The sequence below is a fragment of the Erpetoichthys calabaricus genome, chromosome 17 (assembly GCF_900747795.2).
Source record: "Erpetoichthys calabaricus chromosome 17, fErpCal1.3, whole genome shotgun sequence".
Lineage (NCBI taxonomy): Eukaryota > Metazoa > Chordata > Cladistia > Polypteriformes > Polypteridae > Erpetoichthys > Erpetoichthys calabaricus.
Genome location: NC_041410.2, coordinates 43,395,869 through 43,418,972, shown reverse-complemented (window position 1 = coordinate 43,418,972; position 23,104 = coordinate 43,395,869). Strand labels below are relative to the sequence as shown.

Here is a 23,104-nt window from a genome sequence, read left to right as displayed (position 1 = left end):
TGCAAAATTATTGGTTAAAGGTATTTGAAAAAAAGCATGTCTTGCAATAGGATGGTATCTTGTCCACAATCATTTTGTTCCTATCTGGAAACTACTGCTTCTTGGATACACTCTGACTCCCTCCTATCCTGGAATAAGCAAGCAATAAATTAATTAATGATTAGGATAGAGGTCCCCAAGATTCTTACTGTGTCTGACTTTGTCTTCATCTCCTCCACTGTCAATTGGCCATAATTCAACACTTTATATGCACAGTACAAATTCCTTATTTAGTTATGAGTATAATCTTTACTTGCATTTTTCCTGAGAATTTGTCACAGCACTCTGCACCTGCACTCAGAGAAGAGTGCTGTGGAAAAACAAAATTGTATTGTATGTCTGTACATAGCTAGCAAGGTTTGAAAGTGGTTTCAGAGTTGTGTTGTGAGTTTAAGAGGTCATGACGTTTAATATATGTTAAGACCTCATTTGTTGCAGCCAGAGTATGTGCATGCTTTTTGCTGTAGTAAAGTTGAGTACAATATTCTTTTGTTGGAATCAAGAGACATTGATAACAACATTAATGGAAATATATTTTATTTTGGAGATCTTTTCATAGGTTTGTATAGTTATTGTTTTCATATGTAGATAAATTAAAGTATTACTATATGCAAATCAATATGCAACATGTCACCACTCTCTGGTGCCATTATTATTGAGTATATGTACTTTATTTAGAAACATCTGTTTTCCTTACCTGAAAAATATCAAAACAAATTTGTCATAATCTAGGAGCAACTAATAACAAACAACAACTTATATGCTAAACATGGTTTTACAAAAATGATTTTCCTTGTTTTAATGTTAAACAGTTTGAAATCACTTTCTTTTACTTTGTGTTTAAACTAATCTGTATTTTTGAGTGGTTGATATAAAAACTGTAATTTGTTTTTAACCTGTAAACTTATTATAGCGCTTTGAGCCTACAGTGAAGAGCACTACATATAAATAGATTGAATTGAATTCACAAAATGATTTCTGCATCTGACCTATGGTTGACACTAAAGTTGTGCCTAGGATACACTACACAATTAAAAAAAAGTACAAGATATTGCCAGGAATAAACTCTTATCTTTAAAACTGAACAATAAACCAATAAATGAAGTTCATTATACAAATTTCGGCTTGCTTCCTATTGTTTGACTGTAGGCCATGTAGGGTAGTACAGGCCTACAAACTGTGTAATGATGCTAAAATTATGAAGCACTCAGTAACCAGTCTTGTCATTTCACATTTTGAACTCAGATGCGTTTGTAAGCATTCAGATTGGAGTGGATACTGTTTAGTCATGTAGGCTTCCAGTTGACACTTGTACGCATCTTCTTAATGAATTTAATTCACCAGATGGTATTGCTTTTAGGAGAGACTAAGATATTTTCAGAAATCCTGAAATATATCTTTTGATGGGTATTTCCACTGCACAACTTATAATTTAATACACTGTAGCAAAATCACTATATTAAAAAATAGTTGTATGTTATGTATGCTTATATACACCAAAGGAAAATAAAAAATAAATAATGCCCTTCACAAGTCTATATGCTTATGTTTCCCCTTTGAAATACTGTAAGTCACTTTTCCATGTCTTCTCTCTATTGAGCTGCGAAATTCATAGAAATTCCTGGAGATTACTTTATTAGAAGTAGGTAGCATTTGCATATGAACGCAGAAGGTATAAGTAAACTATTAATAGACCCTTTCCCTCTGTTGCATTATGTAAGTGTAATTAATAAATATGCTTCTAATTTTGTTTGTGCAAGGAAATGAAAGGAACATTAAAAGTATTTTTACTTTACTTTATAAGCTGAAGTGGTCTGTTTAGATTTCAGCACCTTTGATGCCACAATGCATGATATGGCAGTGTAAAGGTTGTCACAAGAATGACAAAGAGACATTGGAAAGGTTTGGGGAAGCCACCCATATAATATTTCCCAGCTGAAAAATCTGTCAAAAAGAACAGACATGTTCACACAACTGAGTCCAAAACAGAACTGACTTGCTGCCTTAAAATGGCAGCCTTTAAATGCAAGTAGAGGAAGTGATGTCATCGGGGCCGGAACCGGCAGGGATACAGCTTCCACGCCTGCAAAACCCTCACCTGCTGGTCTAGGGAAACCCCACTTTTCTCTGAGACCTTGACCCCAGCGGGGAGGGCAGCCCTCTCCTCCAAGAGAGCATAATAAGTCCCTGTCGCTTCCCCCCACAGAGATCAGCCCATGTCTGTGTGTCCCATCGACGCTCTCCCTATGTATTTTACATGGCCCAGAACTACACGAAGGGAGCAGAGTCTGCACTGGTTCTTTCCGAAATCCGGGACGAACCCCCCCATCCGGAAACTCGGCCCCAGTACTCTCCCACCTGGTCATAATTCAGGTCCAGTCCCGTTTCCTTCTGGGTTTCTTCCATCCTGCCGGCTAAGCCACTGTCACAAGAACGACAAAGAGATATTGGAAAGGTTTGGGGCAGCCACCTGTATAATATTTCCTGGCTGCAAAATCTATCAAAAAGAACAGACATGTTCACATGACTGAGTCCAAAACAGAACTGACCCGCTGCTTTAAAATGGCAGCCTTTAAATGCAAGTAGAGGAAGTGATGTCATCAGGGCCGGGACTGGCAGTGACGTCATCAGTTGCCCCGGGTGGGACTTCCCGACAGTGGTCAGCAAGGAATTGAGAGAGAGGATCAGTGCACTTCGCCGTCTCCTGGTCAGGCGTAGAATTACTTTTATTCAAGCCCATTAGTAGTGTGTGACAAGGACAACAATGCTGGCTTATAGTTTTGATGAGCTGGGGTCATAGTCATAATCTGTGTTAAGTCTGTATATTTTATTTATGTGTGTGTTTTTTCTGAGTATTCTACTTCCTAATATAACATGTGCATCATAGGATAAATGATCCTGTCTGAGAGAGCTTGGGAGTGCATGTATCACTGTGCCCTGCAAAGGACTGGTGTCCATTCCACAGGTGGATTTTGCCTTTTATCTGGTGCAAATGGGATTGGTTACCTCATTATAAACATGTAACTGACAAAATGGCTTAAGCAAATGGATGTATGGATGATATCTTTATCTCTAAACAGCACAATTTTCTTGTTTCAGGGGAAGTGTTCTACTCCACATCTCCAGACAAGTTCTCATTTGCTGAAGCAGAGGAGCAGTGTAATAAGCTTGGGGCCCAACTAGCAACTACAGGACAGTTGTATTTGGCTTGGCAAAGGGGAATGGATGTCTGTAGTGCGGGCTGGCTCTCTGATCAGAGTGTACGCTATCCGATATCTAAATCCAGACAAAACTGTGGAGGATTTCTTGTGGGAGTCAGAACTGTCTATCGCTTTTTGAATCAGACTGGTTATCCCTCTCCCGAATCTCGCTATGATGCCATCTGCTATCAAGGTATGAATATTCTTGTGCCAACAGTTTTATTTGGGACTGTCTTGTTTTATAAAAAATATATTGTATCTCATGTGATCTGCCCCTCAAAAAAAAAAAAAATCACTAATCTGAGTATATGTCCTCCAGGGATCTTTTTATTGTGTTACTTAATATAACAGCTCTGATAGTTCTGATTCACTGAACTTACCTATTTATTAATTACCAATTTACAACCTACAAAGCATAGTATAATATTTTTAAACTCACTTACTTCAATACTGGGTATATAAATCAGCAGGGCTAACCACTCAATTAATGTTTCACTCCATTTGCAGTCTATTACATGACAAGGTAAAATCCACATAGAAGTCAAATCCATCACCTTAGTGCTATCTAGCTGCACTCCATATTACCAAAACTACAAGAAAGATCTTATTATTTCATCTGTCTTGCACTTTAAATTAAACTGCATCTGACCTGGTGTCTATATAAACACAGGGAATTCCAGTTACTGTATTACATCTTGTCTGAAGAAGGGGCCTGAGTTGCCTTGAAAGCTTGCATATTGTAATCTTTTTACCGTGTTTCCCCGAAAATAAGACCTACTCCGAAAATAAGCCCTAGCATGATTTTCAGGCTGCTCTGTAATATAAGCCCTACCCCAAAAATAAGCCCTAGTCAAGATTGTCAGCTGAAACGTAAAGTGCCTAAGGCCAGGTTTATACTTCACGCGATGCGACTTGTGTGCCTGAAACATCCATCAAATTCCAAGGACACCTTGCCACAATATCTCTCAAAAGGATGTTTAATGATTGCATCCATCAATTTGGGGATGTGCCCATTCAAACAGCATCGGTGCAAGACAGAAATAAAATCTCTGGACGGGGCATCAGCTCATCGCAAGGTGAACATAAGCACACACACATACACTAGCGTTATTGTAGCTTCACCAAATCCCCAAACCTTCATGTCTTTCGATGGAAGACTGAGCACACTGTGGAAACCCACCAGGAAAACATGCAAAGTCTAGGCAGGGATCACAACGGACACGATTCCCTGTGAGACAGCAGCGCTACCACTCTGCCACCGTGTCACCCTATATGTGTAACTATTAGCAGTATTCATTATTCAAACAAAATTAATGATTTATCTGTAAAATGTAACATACATATTTTTATTGTATTTCATCATGAAAGTGATATCAAGTATAAATCTAAGAATTCTAAATGTGCAGAGAGCTGGAATATTATAAATTTAATGTGTTCTGTGTGGTGATGCTGCTTGCCGCTGCTGTCAGGTCAGGAGGAAGCCACATAAGCACGTAGCGATTTAACAACTGGGTCGGTTTTAAGATGACGTTTACAACAGTCTACTTTAATAATAAAGTAAACTGTGAGATTAAAGAGGACATTTCGAGTTTAAAGCTGAAATTTCCACTTTAATCAAAAAATAGACATTTTCATTATGTCCTTATTTTTTTTTTCTCTGTGGCTCAAATACACTGCCATAAATTGTGATGCTATTGTAAAGGTGCAAAAAATAAATAAAAAGACAGCACAGAAGATGGTATGTGAGACTTTTAAAATATATCGTGTCATTACTTTAGTGAATATGCGACGCCTGAATATCAAAGCACCACGAATGCATTTGTATGTCGGCATTTTGCTTCACCACACCAAACCATTCATCAAACATCGGAGCACGCACATCGATCCTGGAGGATTCTAAAAGCTGCTGGAGTAGCAAGAAATTCAGGCTGAAATTCAGGGTTTGAATGTGGAGAGTTCTGACGATATTCCAGAAGAAGATGACATGACTGTATGTGGATGAATGTATATTATTGTACATGAATAAATATAAGATATCCCCTGAAAATGAGCACTAGTGCTTCTTTTGGAAGAAAAATTAATATAAGACCCTGTCTTATTTTCAGGGAAACACGGTAGTTAGCTAATAAAAGGTGTCATTTTGTTTTACGCCTCACCACATAGCAGGCAATAAAGAATTGTCAGGTTATATCTAGATATGTAAAACACAGTAAACAGTATTGTATTTATATATGTTAAAAACAGTAAACAATATTGTATTTATTAATCTAACATATTATGCAATCCAGTTTTCAAGTACATCTTGTTAATTAATAATAAATAGAAACATTGAGAATTTTACAGATTATATGGAAAATGGCTGATGTCTCCTAGAAACTAATTCAATTTTGTTTAAGGTTGACATAATTGGTAAATGGATCAAAATTCCCACGACCCTTTGTGTTTAGAAGTAATTCCTAGTAAACATATTAAATGTACTGTTGTTTTTTTAACAGTAGAAGTGCATTATTCACTGAATCATCTTTACCAATGAATTTGAAAATTCTGAAGAACTAGATTAGGTCTTTGACATTCTTTGTTTAGAACTAAAGAGGTTTAAATTCATATTCCTAATGAAGTATGACATGACCTTTAGTCCAGGCAAGCACTATTGTGCTCATCTGCGCACAGTTCCATTCTAATAACAGTAGTTCTTTTACTCTTTTCGTAATGTAATGAACAGAACTGTTGATGTCACTACTGGGTCTCACTAGTCTATTGCAGACATAGTATAATGAGTATACAGGAGTATACCGGAGTATAATGTCCCATAGTTTATATTTAGTAGTTTTTTATAGTTTAGGATTGCAGCAGACTAACAGAATCTCCTTGAGAGGATTTTGCTTACCTAAAGAGTCAATATGTGGTCATATAATCATGAGCTTCTTTGTATGTGTTTTCTTACCTGAAATATTGTTTTATGAGTGCTAAGGTTTGTGAATTGCCTCAGTGACTAAACTTAGCAGATCATGAATCCATTCTAACATTAGGTTGAAAATCGGGTGGGGGAGTAAAAAATTCTGTCTGGTAATTTTATGGATTTATACGCCGACTTTTGTGCTGATTGAATTTGATTTAAATACTTATGAGAGGCAGAAATTACTATGGACCCTAAAAATTTGTCTAGTGGAGTGATAGGTTCTGGATCAGACTGATTTTGATCACCATTAAAGGCATGTAACAGAGCATCTGCCTTTTATTTTTGCCAGACCAGAAACCTACGTTATAGTTCTGTTCACCTGTGGATAGGTTTTTGGAGAAAAGTACATAGAGGTGAGTTGGAGAGATAAAGTATATAAACAGTTTTGCAAAAGCATTGCCCCCATGCCAACACTAGATGCACCTACTTCCACTGTCAAAAGAACGACAGAAGAGCCACAAAAAGATTTGGGGCAGCCTCCCATGTACTTGAACCCAGCTGCAAAATTAGTAAATAAATTGTACAGTAGCGTACACACTGGAGTCCAGAATAGAACTGACTGGGTGAGGTAAAGATGGTGATTTTAAAGTAAAGCAGAGAAAGTGATGTCATCGGGGTTGGGACCGGAACCGGAAGTGACGTCCTTAGTACTGGAATTGACATCATCAGGGTCGTGACCAGAAGTAGCATCCTCAGAACTGGATGTGACGTCTTCCGGACCAAAGTGACGTCATCAGGGCCAGGCGGAATTTCCCGAAACTGGTCTGCAGTGGAAAAAGAGAAAGGATTAGCGCACTACACCACCCCCTGGTCTGGCGTGGAATTACCCTTAATTGAGCCCTTCAGCTGCCTCCCATGCACACGTGTGACACCACTATACACTGGAGTGATGTATCATGGGTATTTAAGAATAGGATCAGTAGTTAACAGGATTTTAAGATGCTCAAAGTTTTTGAGTTTGTGATGTGCATAAATGTTTTGCATGAAATTTTCAGTAATGGTTGAGAAAACTATTGAAATTATTAAAGAGCCAATGGTAAGAATTTGCAAAACCCATAAATTATTGAAACTTATTAATTCTTTCAGGTATTTTCCAAGCTAAATCATTATAATAATTACATACTCCTGAAACAGAACTTGATTTTTGTGAAATTCACATGTTTCTATTTTTACAAATAATACAAATTAGCTTGCAACCATCTCAATAAGTGTTTCACATGGCTGTACTTTTACATGTGCCAAGAATGTCACTTAAAATGTTATTAACATGACTGTAACACTACCGGCTTACTGGCAGGTTTGTAAGGCATTAGCTTGTGTTTTAAATGTTTTGTGGTGAATGCCTTTCATGATTTATTACCCTCCCATATTCTAATGAGGTTATATGCACTGGAGAGATGTAATTTACTGGAAACAGTGGATGTAGTAACTTGGTTGAGCAATGAAAAGATGAGAGGGAATGGTTAGTTTTTTTTACTGTTATCCTATTTAATTCCTAACTGATAACCGATGCAAGGTCTCAAACAACCATCCTTTTTCTCAACAAATTAAACATCATTACTATAGGAATAGTAACAGAACAGTAAAATCACTTAGCAATTTTCTTGTATTTCATTTTCCATAGATTTGGTTTCATGCTTACTTAAAGCATTTATTTTCTCTTTAGGAAGTCGGGCATTAGGTAGTAAATCAATGGGGCAGTCATATTTTTCATGAGTTGGAAGTTCTGGGGAGAGATCATTGCTGAAAACATTGTTGTATTCAGATTTTGCCTCTGAAGGCAAAAGATTAATATTGGAGGTGTGCAGAGGTTAACATGTAAGCATGTGTGGCGACAATAGGTACTCCTTTGCTTTATATGTGTATTCTTCATATCGATGTCAGGATTATGCTTTTGTAACCATAGAATACCACGTATGAGCTGAGATATGTATGATTGCATTTCAAGAAGGTGACGACTTCTTGATGAAATAACATGATTTGTAACTGTAGTGGTGGAGAAGCAAATTCATGACACCATTACAATGCGCTTTACAAGACTCAAGCTCAATATTTTAAAGAAATAGGTTTTATATTAAGTTTCTAGAGTAGTGTCACACTAGTAAATTTCTCGGCTGCACTACAGCAGAAGCTTTCTGTCAGTTTTAAGTACTGGCACCATAAGCAGATATCTACAAAAGGTTTGACTACCTAAACTCACTTTCCCAATATTGAAAGAGTATTTGATTTTTTCATCATGTTCCCTACATAAGCATGATTTACTCCTGTGTAGGATGCTGGTATTTCTTTTGCATACATTTGTTTCATTAAATGCCCCATTTTCTTCCCTAATTGTTTATTTCTTATACTAGGGACAGTACTACAACATACAAGTTGTTGTATAGATCTGATGCAAGTTCAATCATTTGTTCTTGTAAATCTTCCCCATGCAATTTCCTTATGACTATATAAACATGTCTCTTATCAGAGTCACTCATTTAATCCATAATTTTCTACTGATTCAAGGAGAGACAGAAAGGATTTAAAATGCATAAGGGCAGAAAGAAAGACAAGGTCAATAAATGTACCAAGTTTGTGCTGGGATTTTAAATAGGTTTTATCTTAGGTTTTGATTATCACAGCTCAAAATACTAATCAAAAATCAAAGTTCAAAGGTAAAAGCAGACATTAAAAAGATGAATCTTCTTCTTTCGGCTGCTCCTGTTAGGAGTTACCACAGCGGATCATCTTCTTCAATATCTTTCTGTCCTCTGCATCTTGCTCTGTTACACCCATCACCTGCATGTCCTCCCTCACCACATCCATAAACCTTTTCTTAGGCCTTCCTCTTTTTCTCTTGCCTGGTAGCTCTGTCCTTAGCATCCTTCTCCCAATATACTCAGCATCTCTCCTCTGCACATGTCCAAACCAACACAATCTTGCCTCTCTGACTTTTTCTCCCAACTGTCCAACCTGAGCTGATCCTCTAATGTACTCATTTCTAATCCTATCCATCTTCGTCACACCCAATGCAAATCTTAGCATCTTTAACTCTGCCACATCCAGCTCTGTCTCCTGCTTTCTGGTCAGTACCACCATCTCTAACCCATATAACATAGCTGGTCTCACTAATGTCCTGTAGACCTTCCACTCTTGCTGATATCCGTCTGTCACAAATCACTCCTGACACTCTTCTCCACCCATTCCACCCTGCCTGCACTCTCTTTTTCATCTCTCTGCCACAATCCCCATTACTCTGTACTGTTGATCCCAAGTATTTAAACACATCCACCTTCGCCAACTCTACTCCTTGCATCCTCACCATTCCACTGACCTCCCTCTCATTTACACACATGTATTCCATCTTGTTCCTACTGACCTTCATTCCTCTCCTCTCCAGAGCATATCTCTACCTTGCCAGGGTCTCCTCAACCTGCTCCCTACTATCGCTACAGCTCACAATGTCATCAGCAAACATCATAGTCCACGGGGACTTCTATCTAATCTCATCTGTCAACCTGTCCATCACCATTGCAAATAAAGGGTTCAGAGCCGATCCCTGATGTAATCCCACCTCCACCTTGAATGCATCCGTCACTCCTACCGCAGACCTCACCACAGTCACACTTCCCTCGTTCATATCCTGTACAACTCTTACGTACTTCTCTGCCACTCCCGACTTCCTCATACAGTACCACAACTTGTCTCGAGGCACCCTGTCATACGCTTTCTCCAGGTCCACAAAGACGCAATGCAACTCCTTCTGGCCTTCTCTATACTTCTCCATAAACACCCTCAGAGCAAACATTGCATCTGTAGTGCTTTTTCTTGGCATGAAACCATACTGCTGCTCACTAATCATCACCTCACTTCTAAACCTAGCTTCCACTACTCTTTCCCATAACTTCATGCTGTGGCTCATTAATTTTAGCCCCCTGTAGTTATTACAGTCTTGCACTTCCCCCTTATTCTTAAATATCGGCACCAGTACACTTCTTCTCCACTCCTCAGGCATCCTCTCACTTTCCAAGATTCCATTAAACAATCTGGTTAAAAACTCTACTGCCATCTCTCCTGAACACCTCCATGCTTCCACAGGTATGTCATCTGGACCAGCAGCTTTTCCATTCTTCATCCTCTTCATAGCTGTCCTTACTTCCTCCTTGCTAATCCATTGCACTTCTTGATTCACTGTCTCCACATCATCCAACCTCTTCTCTCTCTCGTTCTTTTCATTCATAAGCCTCTCAAAGTACTCTTTCCATCTGCTCAATACACTCTCCTCGCTTGTGAGTACATTTCCTTCTTTATCCTTTATTACCCTAACCTGCTGCACATCTTTCCCAGCTTGATCCCTCTGTCTAGCCAATCCGTACAGGTCCTTTTCTCCCTCCTTAGTGTCCAACCTCTCATACAACTCATTATATACTTTTTCTTTAACCTTCACCACCTCTCTCTTCACCTTGCGCCTTATCTCCTTGTATTCTTGTCTACTTTCTGCATTTCGCTGACTATCCCACTTCTTCTTTGCCATCCTCTTTCTCTGTATAATCTCCTGTACTTCCCCATTCCACCACCAGGTTTCCTTTCCTCCTTCCTCTGTCCAGATGTCACACCAAGCACCCTTCTTGCTGTCACCCTTATTACATCTGCTGCAGTTGCCCAGCTGTCTGGTAACTCTTCACTACCACCTAGTGCCTATCTCACCTTCTCCCTAAACTGACTTCATAGGAAGAGTCACCAGAGACATGAATGTCATTACTGTGGTAAGTAAACCTCTTGACAAGATCGACATTCTTTCCTCAAACAGACACACTGCCGATGGCTGTGCCCAAATGGTTATTAAAGGCCTCAATCTTGGTTTTTATCCAGGACACTCACAAGCCTGGATACTCAGACTCTTCTCTCAGTCTTTTGAGTGCCACAGTCAGAGCCTCCAGTGACTCCATGAAGATCACAGCATTGTCAGCAAAGTCAAAATCCATGAATCTTTGTTCACCAACAGATGCCGCATAGCTGTTGTACCCCACGACCCTGCCCAACACCCAGTCAATGCAAGCATTGAACAGAGTGGGAGCAAGAACACACCCCTGACAACCCCCAGAATCAAGAGAGGTTCTGCCTCCACTCTGCACAACACTCACAGTATCAGTGTACAGGCCGGCCATGATATCCAGCAACCTTGAGGGGATCCCGCGAACCCTCGGGTTGTCCCACAGGGCAGCTTAATCAACTGAATCGAACGCTTTACGAAAATCGACAAAGGCTGCAAAGAAACTCTGCCGATATTCATATTTGCGCTCCATGAGAACCCTCAGTGCCAGGATGTGGTCGATGGTAGGCTTCTTAGGCGTAAAACCAGACTGTTCCAGTCGTTGGTAGATGAGCAAGTGATCACGGATCCTATTGAGGACGATCCTAGCACGGACTAAGAGCAGTGTTATCCCCCTGTATTTGCTGCAATCCAGGCGATTACCCTTCCCTTTCCAGATAGGGATGATGCCAGTCTCCCAAATGGAAGCAAAGATTGCTTGCAATGCCAGGAGGACAGCCTTACCACCAGCCTGGAGAAGTTCACCCCAGATACAACAGATCCCTGCAGCATTTCCTCCCCTCAGCTGGTTCACTACCTGTGCAATCTCAGTGAGACTGGGTGGTTCACAGCTAATTAGAGGATCAGCCTCAAGAACCGTGGATCAGCTTTGAACAACTGCTCAAAGTGGCCAGCCCAGCGGGTCACAACTGCACTGTCATCCGTAAGGACCGTTCCATCAGCTGCCCTGACTGTGACTCTCCGAGGAACAGATTTGCATGTGCGTAATGCTTCAGTAAAAGCAGCAGTAGTAGAAAATGTTCTGCATATTTGTGAATTTCCCCTTGGGATTAATAAAGTATCTATCTATCTATCTATCTATCTATCTATCTATCTATCTATCTATCTATCTATCTATCTATCTATCTATCTATCTATCTATCTATCTATCTATCTATCTATCTATCTATCTATCTATCTACCTACCTACCTACCTACCTACCTACCTACCTACCTACCTACCTACCTACCTACCTACCTACCTACCTACCTATCTATCTATCTATCTATCTATCTATCTATCTATCTATCTATCTATCTATCTATCTATCTATCTATCTATCTATCTATCTATCTATCTATCTATCTATCTATAAATAAAGCTCTTGGAACAGATATCAGGGGAGGGGGGCAGCAAAGAGTTCAGAGCCCAGAAAGCCAAGGGGTAGAAGCTGTTGCAGATTATGTCAAAGCTTGGCAGAACTGGCCCGGATGCTACTGTATGTTGTGCTAGATGGAAGTGAGGCAAAGAGCTTGTGGGAAGGGTAGGAGCAGTCCTCCACAATACTGTAGGGTTTGTGGACACAACACTTAGTAAAAATGTCTTTAATAGAGGGTAGATATTTCATGCTATACATACTGTCTGTTGTAGGATCTTGCTGTCAGAGACACTGCAGATCCCAAATCTGACGGTGATGTAGCTGGTCAGAATGCTCTGGTACACTCATAGATTGTGGTCAAAATGGAGTGGGAGTAGGGGTAAAATAGCTTTCCTCAGTCACCAAAGGAAGTTAAGATGATGTTAATTGACCAAGGTGCACAACAAAGAATGTGGTGCTCTTGACCAGTTCCTCTGCAGAGCCCTCGATGTGCAATGGGGCATGGTCATCATGAGTCCTTCTGAAGTGATCAATCATCCCTTTCATCTTATCCATGTTAAGAGACAGGTTGTCGCACCTGTCCACTGATCATCAAATCTCTATTCTGTATGCTGACTCACTCATATTGATGAATGATGGTATTAGAGCTGTACACAGCTGTACAGTCATGGATCAGCAAAGTGTACAGAAGTGGGCTGAGTACACAGCCCCTGGGTGCAGTTTTGTAGCCTAGCAGACTCAGCTTCCCTATGTGCTTCTGAGGGATGATATTGTGGAATGGACTCTCTGTCTGGCTTGTCTAACACAATCTTTCTTTCTACAACCTGAGAGTGGTTCTACAATTAGCTGATGGACAGATATTGTTGTTTATTAGTTTTATTAGTTATTTTCTACTTTTGTTTAATGTTTTTGAACAAATCTGTATTGTTATATTTGATAGTTCTTTATTTAGTGAGTGGTATAATCTGTTCTTGGGGCGGCACGGTGGCGCAGTAGTAGTGCTGCTGCCTCGCAGTAAGGAGACCCGGGTTCGCTTCCCGGGTCCTCCCTGCGTGGAGTTTGCATGTTCTCCCCGAGTCTACGTGGGTTTCCTTCCACAGTCCAAAGACATGCAGGTTAGGTGGATTGGCAATTCTAAATTGTCCCTGGTGTGTGTGTGTCCTGTGGTGGGCTGGCACCCTGCCTGGGACTGGTTCCTGCCTTGCGCCCTGGGATTGGCTCCAGCAGACCCCTGTGTTCAGATTCAGTGGGTTGGAAAATGGATGGATGGATGGATAATCTGTTCTCGCATCTTCCTTTGAGAGTTGTTGCGGCGCTTTGCACCTGCACTTGGTGAGGAGCACCATACAAGAACAAAGTAGTTTCTACTATTGTGTCTCTGAGTTGGCAATAATACACTGCCCATCTAGCAATGTGAAGAGGATTACTTGTGTTCTGTTTTGTGTATTTTATTTACCAATATTTGACACCCTTTGCTTACCTAACCTAAATGGAATGGTGTTGCTCTCTAAATTGCCTTTCCCAAGATTTATTTCCTTTTTTTATTTAACTTCAGGGTTTTTTTGAGGAGTTTTTTATTTTCTTCTTAGGCAGTCAAGGCTGGTGGGCTGTCAAAAAAGGGCCTGTTAAAGCCAACTGAGGCATTATTTGTGTGATTTTGGGCTATACAAGAAATACATTTTTGTTGTTGAATGCTGATCTGAAGTCTATTAACAGCATTCTAGCATAAATATCTCTATTGTCCAGATGAGATAGTGTCAGGTGAAGAGTAGATATGATATTATATGGTATCCTCAGTGGAACTGGGAGATAGGCAAACTGGAGAGGGTCATATGATGTAAGATGTCTGGCTTTCAAGTGGCACAATATTAATTAGCCTTGCAAAGTACTTTATGAAAACCAGTGTGAATTCTATAGGGCAAGAGAGACAATAGAAATTCTTTGGCACAGGTATGATGATGTCTGTAAACATATCTGTCAGCTGGTTTGCAAATTACCTGAGAACTTGACCAAGCCTGTTGTCTGATTCAGCAGCTTTATGTGAGTTTATGTGCAGCAGAGTTCTTCTTAGCTCAGCTGTGGACAAACACATTAACTCTTCGCCATGAGCTGGGATGGACTTCCTCACATGTATGTTGTTTTGGGCATTGTTTTGAAATTATTTAGAACATCTGGAAGGGAGACATCACCCAGGTGATGTGGTCTGTCTGTGGTGTTCCTGAATGTGGTTTTGGATTTTCTTGCCATACTCTCCCCTAGCTGCTTTGATGTTCCACAACAGGTTTGCTCTTACTGCTGTGAGGGCATCTTGTCCCCTGATCTCATCATTACAGGCATTTAGCTGTGCATGCCCCTCCAGTGTCACCTATGGTTTCTAATTGGCACATTTACTGATTGTATTTAATATAGTCATATCATCTTTGTAGTTGTTAATGTAGCCAGTGACTGATAATTCATACTTCTCAAAGCTGATATGATGGCCATAGGTGACAGCTACTTTAAACTTGTCCCAGTCCATTTAGTCAAAACAGTTAATCAGGGTTGTAACAGCACCCTTTGGCAACATCCTGATCAGTTTAAGAATTGATTTGGACAGTTTAAGTTGTGTTGTTTATGCAGGCAACTGCAGAATGCAAACATGATTGAAACATAAAATGTGGGAGGAGAACAGTTTGTTAATACAAGTTAGGGAGAATGATCTTTAAGTTCAAGTGATTAAAATCTCTAGCCACAGTAATAAAACCACTGTGCTTCTTTAGAATTAATTCCCGGGGGATGTAGATAGCCCGAAAAATGTAATGGTATATTCTCACAGCAAATAAAAGGGACGGTACTTTACAGTTAGACATTCCAGCAAGGTCGCCTTAACAGCATCATAGTCCCCCGGCCAAAGTAGTGCAGTGGTGCTCCGGTTTTGATAGCAAAACAGAAACATACTGTACATAGGCATCAGAAACATTGTGGGCCCCTATGCCCATTTTGCCCATATGTTAATACAGCGCTACTGGAGAGCAGTGGCGTGACTCGACTTCAGCATTTCTGCACCATCCATTGCTCACATAAACACAATGACACCCATTAGCAACACTGTTCGTCTAGAAAGTGGTCAGCCCAGCTAGCTGAATGGGCATGTCAGGGATGTTATCATGCTGCCATGTTTCGGTGAAGATAAAAATGGAAAAGTCTCTTATCTCTCACTGGGTTATCTGTTGAAGTCTGAGGAGATCAAGCATGTTGTCCAGTAAGGGAACTTTGGAAAGCAGGACAGAAAAGAGAGCCAGCCTGATTGGATTTTTCTCTAGCTGTGTCCTCCACACAGCCTGATTTTCGCAGACTGCTAAAGCTGCTGAACTGCTCCCTTAATGCTGTACATTGAACAATGTTTATTGATGTAAAGACATGAACGGTTTCGTAGACAATATATGCAGCACAGTCTGCAAGGGAGACAACATTTAGCAAACTTTGCACCGAATTTTTGGAGCAGTTACCATCTTTGGAAAAAAAACAGAATTTTCCAGGTGTTGTGTTTCTTGAAATGTCTTTTTTCGTTACTGCTCCCCAATTTTAGCAGTATTTACACATTTCATCAACTTTACGTTTAGTCAAAATATATGAGACCATGCCATTCATGTGTATTAGAAAAAATAAGATCCATGGTAATTTCCAGTGATTATATATATCATGTGGAACTTTGTACAGTTACAGTTTCTCTTTGACTGTCTCCTGCCCATTAACCAATTTATTTAGTTCTCACTGAGGTCAATGAGTTTTAGTTTCAGTAATCTTGGGTGTAAAATTATGTCAAAGTGCTTTCAGATCTGCGTTGACAAGTAATGTTAATATTTTACTGTTGTCTAGTTTATTGTTTGAGGAAGACAAATAAATTGGTTTGGCAGATCATTTTTTTTTGGAAAAGTATGCTGATATTTAGGAAATGATTTTCATAAAAGTAGCTTATTTGTTTATTTATGAATGCAGTTTATATTATATACATATAATAGAAATAATATCAGTCTAAAATTACTGAGATCAGTTTAATTTTCATTCTACTACAGTATATTGGAGTCACATTTCAAACTTTTCAGTCAACTGGCAATTCATCCACCTTCTAAGAATTCATAGAAAATTCTAAATAAAGATTAGTAAACTGCATGTTGTGTTTGTTTCTTGTATCTTTCCATTATGTTCAGAGGTTTTTTTTATCTTCAGGTCCTTTTGCAACTGGCGCAAAATTGCTTCATTTTTAATTATTAAACCTCAAATGCTGCTAATTGCTGCCAGGGACATTAAATTACTTTTTCAAAAGCTTGGATAATAATGTAGTAGTTCATTTTATTCCTGCATTTCTTAATTTCCCCTTCCTTTTTTCAGTTTTTACCCCTTCATTTATGTTCACATTGTTTTTGGAATATATTTAAGCTAAATTTTAATCAGGATTTCCCCAAAGTAATTAATTTATCATTCATAGTACCAATAATTTTGTTTCCCACTCTGTATTTTCCATTTGCTTCTTTCTCCAAAGAGGACTGCTTTGCACAGATTAAATATTTCAGATGCATTGTATCTTTTTTGTATTCTGAGACCAAACTGTTTGAACTCTAGGCAGCACCGTCGTATTGTTGCATTGTCGCCATTTTTAGTGTGGAATTTGCACATTCTGTGTGTAGATCTGCAGTGATTCTCATGGTATCACTTGGTTCTCACCTCCATTTCTTCTCCTCTTCATTGCTGTAAGACAGTTCACAGCTCTATTAGCAAGTAGTGGTTGGCTGTAAAGCAGAAAACACATGCTGTAAGTTGGTAATTCCAGGCAGTGCCAATTTTCTCAGGATTCTTGATTATGACTTAATTTGCAAATCTTATACAAAGGAGTTTACTGGTTAATTCTTAGAACTGCCTGCATTAAAAGAGGCTCTTGTCTATTCACAGGAGAAACAACATTTATATTTTCAAGATGACATTTCTATTGTTAACTACATTTTTACTATCAGTTTTTATGCAGCCATTCTCACATTCTCACTTTTTGTTAATTTCATTCACCTATTCTGTTTAAAATTGAAAACACACACATGTGTACTCACAAACAATTTGCAGCATAACAATAGTTTGTACAGTTTTAGTCTTCATGTTACAAAAAAACCACATAGCAGTCAGCACAACACTAAGTGCTGAGTGAGATAAGCTACTTGAATGATTCACTACTGCAGAGTATGAGTTAAATAAAAACATTGAAGAAGATGATCATTTTAATTAATGCAATTATAGGTTAACATTAAAATTATAATGAGATTACTACAATGGCTTGTAATGTTTTAATGGCTTCTTTTAAAAAGAGCACAATGGGCACAGACGAAAGCATACTAAAAGTAAATGTTATCATAACAGCGCTCCTTCGCTATTTGATAGGAAACTTCCCAATGACAATTTGAGTTTTTTTTTTATGGTAAAATGAATAGAGACTGACAAACTAGGTTGGGTTGAGTAGCATGTTCTCTTGAAAATTCTTCTTAGCTTTAATCATACTTCAATTTCTGCTGTTCGGAGGATCAAACACATCTGCTTCTGTTACTTAAATATAGTGGTATTACAAATGAAGATGTCAATGCAGGTACATTGAGAATGAAACAAATTTAGAAATGAATCATTCATTTGCTTTGAATGCACTTGAAATTTCATCCTCTAATCTTCCCCCAAGGGTTTATAAGTCAAAGTGTACAACCTTGAATTTACCCATGATCACCATATGTTTGTTTACCAAATATATGTTGAGTTTAACAAAATGTGCCTTTAAGTATTATTAGGATTTAGGAACTTATATCTAACCCCTTTCACTCATCCCCTGATAACGTTGCTCACAGTGATTTAGAATTTTTTTAAATATCTCTTTAATGCAGTGTATGCATCTTCATCTACCATGTCAATCCTTACTGAAAGATGTATAGCATAGCCACTGATAGAAACTTTTATCAGAAGATAAGCTTCATTTGGGCAAAATTTTCACATATGGGAGACAGTTGTGTTTTCCTCTATATAGTCTAAATACATGTTTTTATTTTTAAAATGATTTACAGATGTTCTGGAGTAGTTATCACTCCAGAACATCAATTCTGTTCCTTGAAGATGCTATCAACATCCTTAGTAATGGAAATGTTTGTAGTAGCTGAGAAAAGTAAACCTTTCTTGTCCATAATATGCTTTCAGACAAGTATTGTGCATGGAAATGATCTTTTAAATGAGAAGTTTCTTTATGGATTATAGAGATATTTCATAATAAAATAATCAATTTAGTTTGGGCCTTGATTATTATTTCTTTATTTATTCAGCTATGTTATATGGGCTGGAGATGGTGGCACTGGGCAAAAAACTGGATATAGAGCTGGAGGTGGCAGAGTTAAAGATGTTAAGATTTGTTTTGGGTGTGACAAGGATGGACACGATTAGGAAGAGTACTTCAGAGGGTCAGCTCAGGTTGGACGTTTGGGAGACTAAGTTAGAGAGGCGAGATTGTGTTGGTTTAGACATGTGCAGAGGAGAGATGCTGGGCATATTGGGAGAAGGATGTTAAGGATAGAGCTGTCAGGCAAGAGAAAAAGAGAAAGGCCTAAGTGAAGGTTTATGGATGTGGTGAGAAAGGACATGCAGGTGATGGGTGTGACAGAACAAGATGCAGAAAACAGAAAGATATGGAAGAAGATGATCTGTTGTGGTGACCCCTAACTGGTGAAGCCGAAAGAAGAAGAAGATTTATTTATTTAAATTTTTGCAATTTGATTTGCTGGAATTGTGTACTTGTGCTTGCAATGGTATTTATCTCAACTTGAACACTGACCAGAAAGTCTTCACCTACCCCAGCCAGAAGAGGGAAGTTTTAATTCCTGTTGTTGATTTAAGATCTCTTCTATCACAGGATGCACTATCTAACAACCAGCACTTCCTTCTTCTCTGTCACTATACTTTTGACATCTTTTTCTTTATGGGTTTGGAAAATGCTTTTCTTTTGTTGTAGTTCAGCAAACCAATTTAAGGTTCTAAAAATTTTTTTGGTGACGGCACTATATGTTTCTTCTTTTCTGTTTTAGCTTCAAAATGTAATCTGTCTTTTCTATGCATGGGATTAGTTTGTCAACAGTTACAGAGATGTATTGTTCTTCAAAACTTTCATATTCTCAGAGGTTTGAAGCTGTTGCTCAAATGCACAATTCTTTGTGCTCAGCTTTTCCTGATTTCCTTTAATTTATCTTTTAATTTATCTTTTTGCATGTTTTCCAGACCTGAAGGTCTCAACTGAGGAGTACCTGGCTACTGAAGAGATGACAACTGAGATAGGCAGTGCAGTGCTAACAGTGGAGACCTTCACAGAAGTTCCAGAACTGTTCTTTGTTAAAACAACCACAGAAAGTGAGGCCATTGGTGAGCACATCACAGCGGAGCCTGTTAATCTCACTGGCATAATAACAGAGGAATATTTCACTGCCACCACTGAGCCCTTTGAACTCCCTTCCACCACAATAGAAACTGAAACTAACATCACAGCATTGACCCCTGTCCTTATCGAGGAGGGAATAACTCCTGAAGTGACTGCACATGAGGTGACTGGAACACCTACTGTCCTAATTCAAGAAGAAGTTGTTTTAGATGCCACTCGCCCACCTGATGCTGCTTCTGTTCTTGTGACCGAACTTGCAGAGAATATCACCAGCATGATTGATGAAGAAACTACAACTGAGATCGATCTTGAAGTTCCTTACCTCCGTCCCACAGGTGAGAGAAAACACAAGAATTAAAAAAGAGTGTAATTTAATATTTTAAAGTTTTTACTTTAGGATACATTAGGTCACTATTTGTTCTCCCTAAAACAATTTACAACTTAGAACTACTCTAAGTGTAGCATTAACGCTTGTTAGATTGAAATAGATTTTGCTGACATGAAGTTGGAAAGTTTGAGAAAAAGACCTGTATTAGAGTCTTTCTCTATATTTATGTCATATGTAAATATCTAAACTATGGCATGTTGGTTAGTGCTGCCCTCTCACCAATTGAGCATCCTGGGTTTGAATTCTGCACCCAATCACTGTCTTTTGTGAAGCTTTGTTCTTCATGTCCCAAATGCATGCATGTTAGCTTTATTGGCTTTATTAAATTGGCCCAGTTATGAATGTGAATGTATACATGAGTGGACCCTGAAATAGATTGGTGTCCACTTCAGGGTTGGTACCTTCCCTGTAACCAATGTTCTTGGGATAGGGTGTGGCCCCTCGCCTTCTTGAATCAAGTTCAGTGGGTTGGAGATCTGTTACTTTATACATTTCTTTGTCAAAGTGGAATCAGAACCTACCCTTACTATCAATGTGGAAGGACATCTGCAGAGCAAACTTGAATGTGCTGTCATACTCTCATATGTTAAACACTTATAATAAACTTCATATTGAAAAAGGTGTCATGCAAAGTCAATGGATAAGATATGTTTATTGGGCAGGAAAATTGGAAATAAAATTTAATCAGAAATTAAGTACACTTTGAAACTTTCCTGTGCACACATGGTAGTTAATTATATCAACAATCTATGCTGTAATAATAATTTATATTATACAGTACTAGCTGTTCCCCATGGCTCTGCCCACGTAAGTAGTGAAACAGGACAAACTTTTCCCCCATGTGGGGAGAAAAGCACGTGGCCTGGATATCTCTGGCAATTAGCAGCTACCCCCTAAGACACACGTAGCTCTGATGTCACTCTCTCAAAAACATCAAACATTACTCATTAACAATCTGTAGATGATCATGTCTGTTGAACAAACAGGTATCGCAAGCTAAGAGGAGGCATGGTACGCTACAACACGTTGCGAGAGGTAGAGTCACTTGAACGGAGCTCTGGCGTGTGAGTGAGGAGGGCCCTCCACCCTCCCCTCGTCCCACAGCCGCTCTCTCGGATTCATGGAAATTAATCGGTCCCGCATGCGAACTATGATACTTGACACAATGAGAGAAGTCGCAAAAGCAAATTATAGGAAAAAACCTGATCTAAATCTGTTAAGTAGCTCTCTCGTGAAAAGTGGACAGACATACAGACAGATGTTGGATTTTATATTTATATATATATATATATATATATATATATATATATATATATATATATATATATATATATATAAATATAAATGTATACATAATATACAGTTGTTTGAATTTAGTGCAGTGAGCTGCTGTAACTCACTGCTGCCGAGATCTCTTTGATGCTATACTGTAAAACAAGGTTTATAAAATGACAAGCACTGATTTATTTAAGAGTCTGCTATACAGTACATTATTTTCTAATACATTCTAATACATTATACATTGGATTGTTTTTCTTTAGAAGACAATAGAACAGAAAATATAAACTTTTAAATAGTCCTGGAAACACAAATAGTACTTTATTTGCCAGAAGAAGAATTTAGCATTTACAGATGCTCAAGAAATGGAAAAGTCTTATAACAAGTAACATCATCACCATTGTATGGATAGAAGTTTACATTCAAACTCATTCCATAACTAGATGCCAGCCCTAGCAGATAATGAAACTTGGAGTGTAATGATGTGGCTTGTTAGTGCTTTCATTCTTTCAACACAAATCTTTATCACATTGTAGCAAAAACTATATGGCCTCTCTTATTAAGTCACCTTCCAGCTTGGCCCAGGTGCACTTGGCCTTTCTTATAGTTCTTTGGGGCACCACCACCTCTACTGTTGAATCACACATAACTGACACACAAACCCAACCACCAGGCCATTCCTAGACATAGACTTCCCTTTTTTTAAACTTTTATTATAGAGAATAAAAATAAGCCTCTACAACAAGCCACTTGGGTTCATTCTTGCCCAAGGCACCTATGGGACTTTGTTATTACATTTGGAGTTTTAGTATTACGGTCTATAGTAACTGTCCTTTTATGTACTGTAGGTGCACTTTGTTATGATTGAACAATAGTTTGATTATGCATGCTTGTGTAAGATTTTCATTCATGAACTTAAATGTTTAATGTTTAATGTTTAATGCTTATCCTGGGTAATCTTGTAAAAAAGGACAGAGCAAAAATCCCTGGCATTGAAGAGGAATGTTTGTTGTTGTATTTTATATAAAAATAATAAATTTACCATACTCCTCTAACAGGGCGGCACGGTGGCACTGCTGCCTCGCAGTAAGGAGATCTGGGTTCACTTTCCGGGTCCTCCCTGCATGTTCTTCCCATGTCTGCATTGGTTTCCTCCGGGCGCTCCGGTTTCCTCCCACAGTCCAAAGACATGCAGGTTAGGTGCATTGACGCTCCTAAATTGTCCCTAGTGTGTGCTAGGTGTGTGGGTGTGTGTGCCCTGTGTTGGCTTGGATTGGCAGCAGACCCCCGTGACCCTGTGTTAGGAATATAGTGGGTTGGATAATGACTGACTGACTGACTGACATTTTATGAAACTGTACCTTTTCACGATGTATGTGGATTATTAAAAAAATAAGATTTTTATGTGAAAAAGCCATAGTAACAACAAAATGAAGAAGAGACTTTCAGTCATGCTAGTCTAGAAATCTAATAAATAATTTGCCTAAAAAAATCTTGATGGGAATAAGAACAAATTAACCAGCACTAGTTACATTTCACGTAACTTTGAATTGGATTTGATGGGTTCAGAAAAAGGAATGAATGGTTGTATGAACAATGTTGAACATTGCTCAGTGCTGTTTTTTCATTTTTATAATTAAAGA

The 23,104-nt window shown here is 38.7% G+C and overlaps 2 protein-coding genes across 2 annotated transcripts in view; one reads left to right on the top strand and one right to left on the bottom strand.

The window, feature by feature from the left end:
* Positions 1-23,104, bottom strand: part of LOC114667240 (EGF-like repeat and discoidin I-like domain-containing protein 3) — a 742,682-nt gene that overhangs the window by 361,533 nt on the left and 358,045 nt on the right. The gene's annotated exons all lie outside the window — the stretch shown is intronic.
* The window catches only part of LOC114667233 (aggrecan core protein-like), a 208,133-nt gene that overhangs the window by 63,435 nt on the left and 121,594 nt on the right, over positions 1-23,104 (top strand). Inside the window, 2 exon segments of the mRNA XM_028822446.2 lie at positions 3,139-3,432; positions 19,639-20,130. Of these exon segments, the coding sequence (XP_028678279.2) occupies positions 3,139-3,432; positions 19,639-20,130 (786 nt within the window).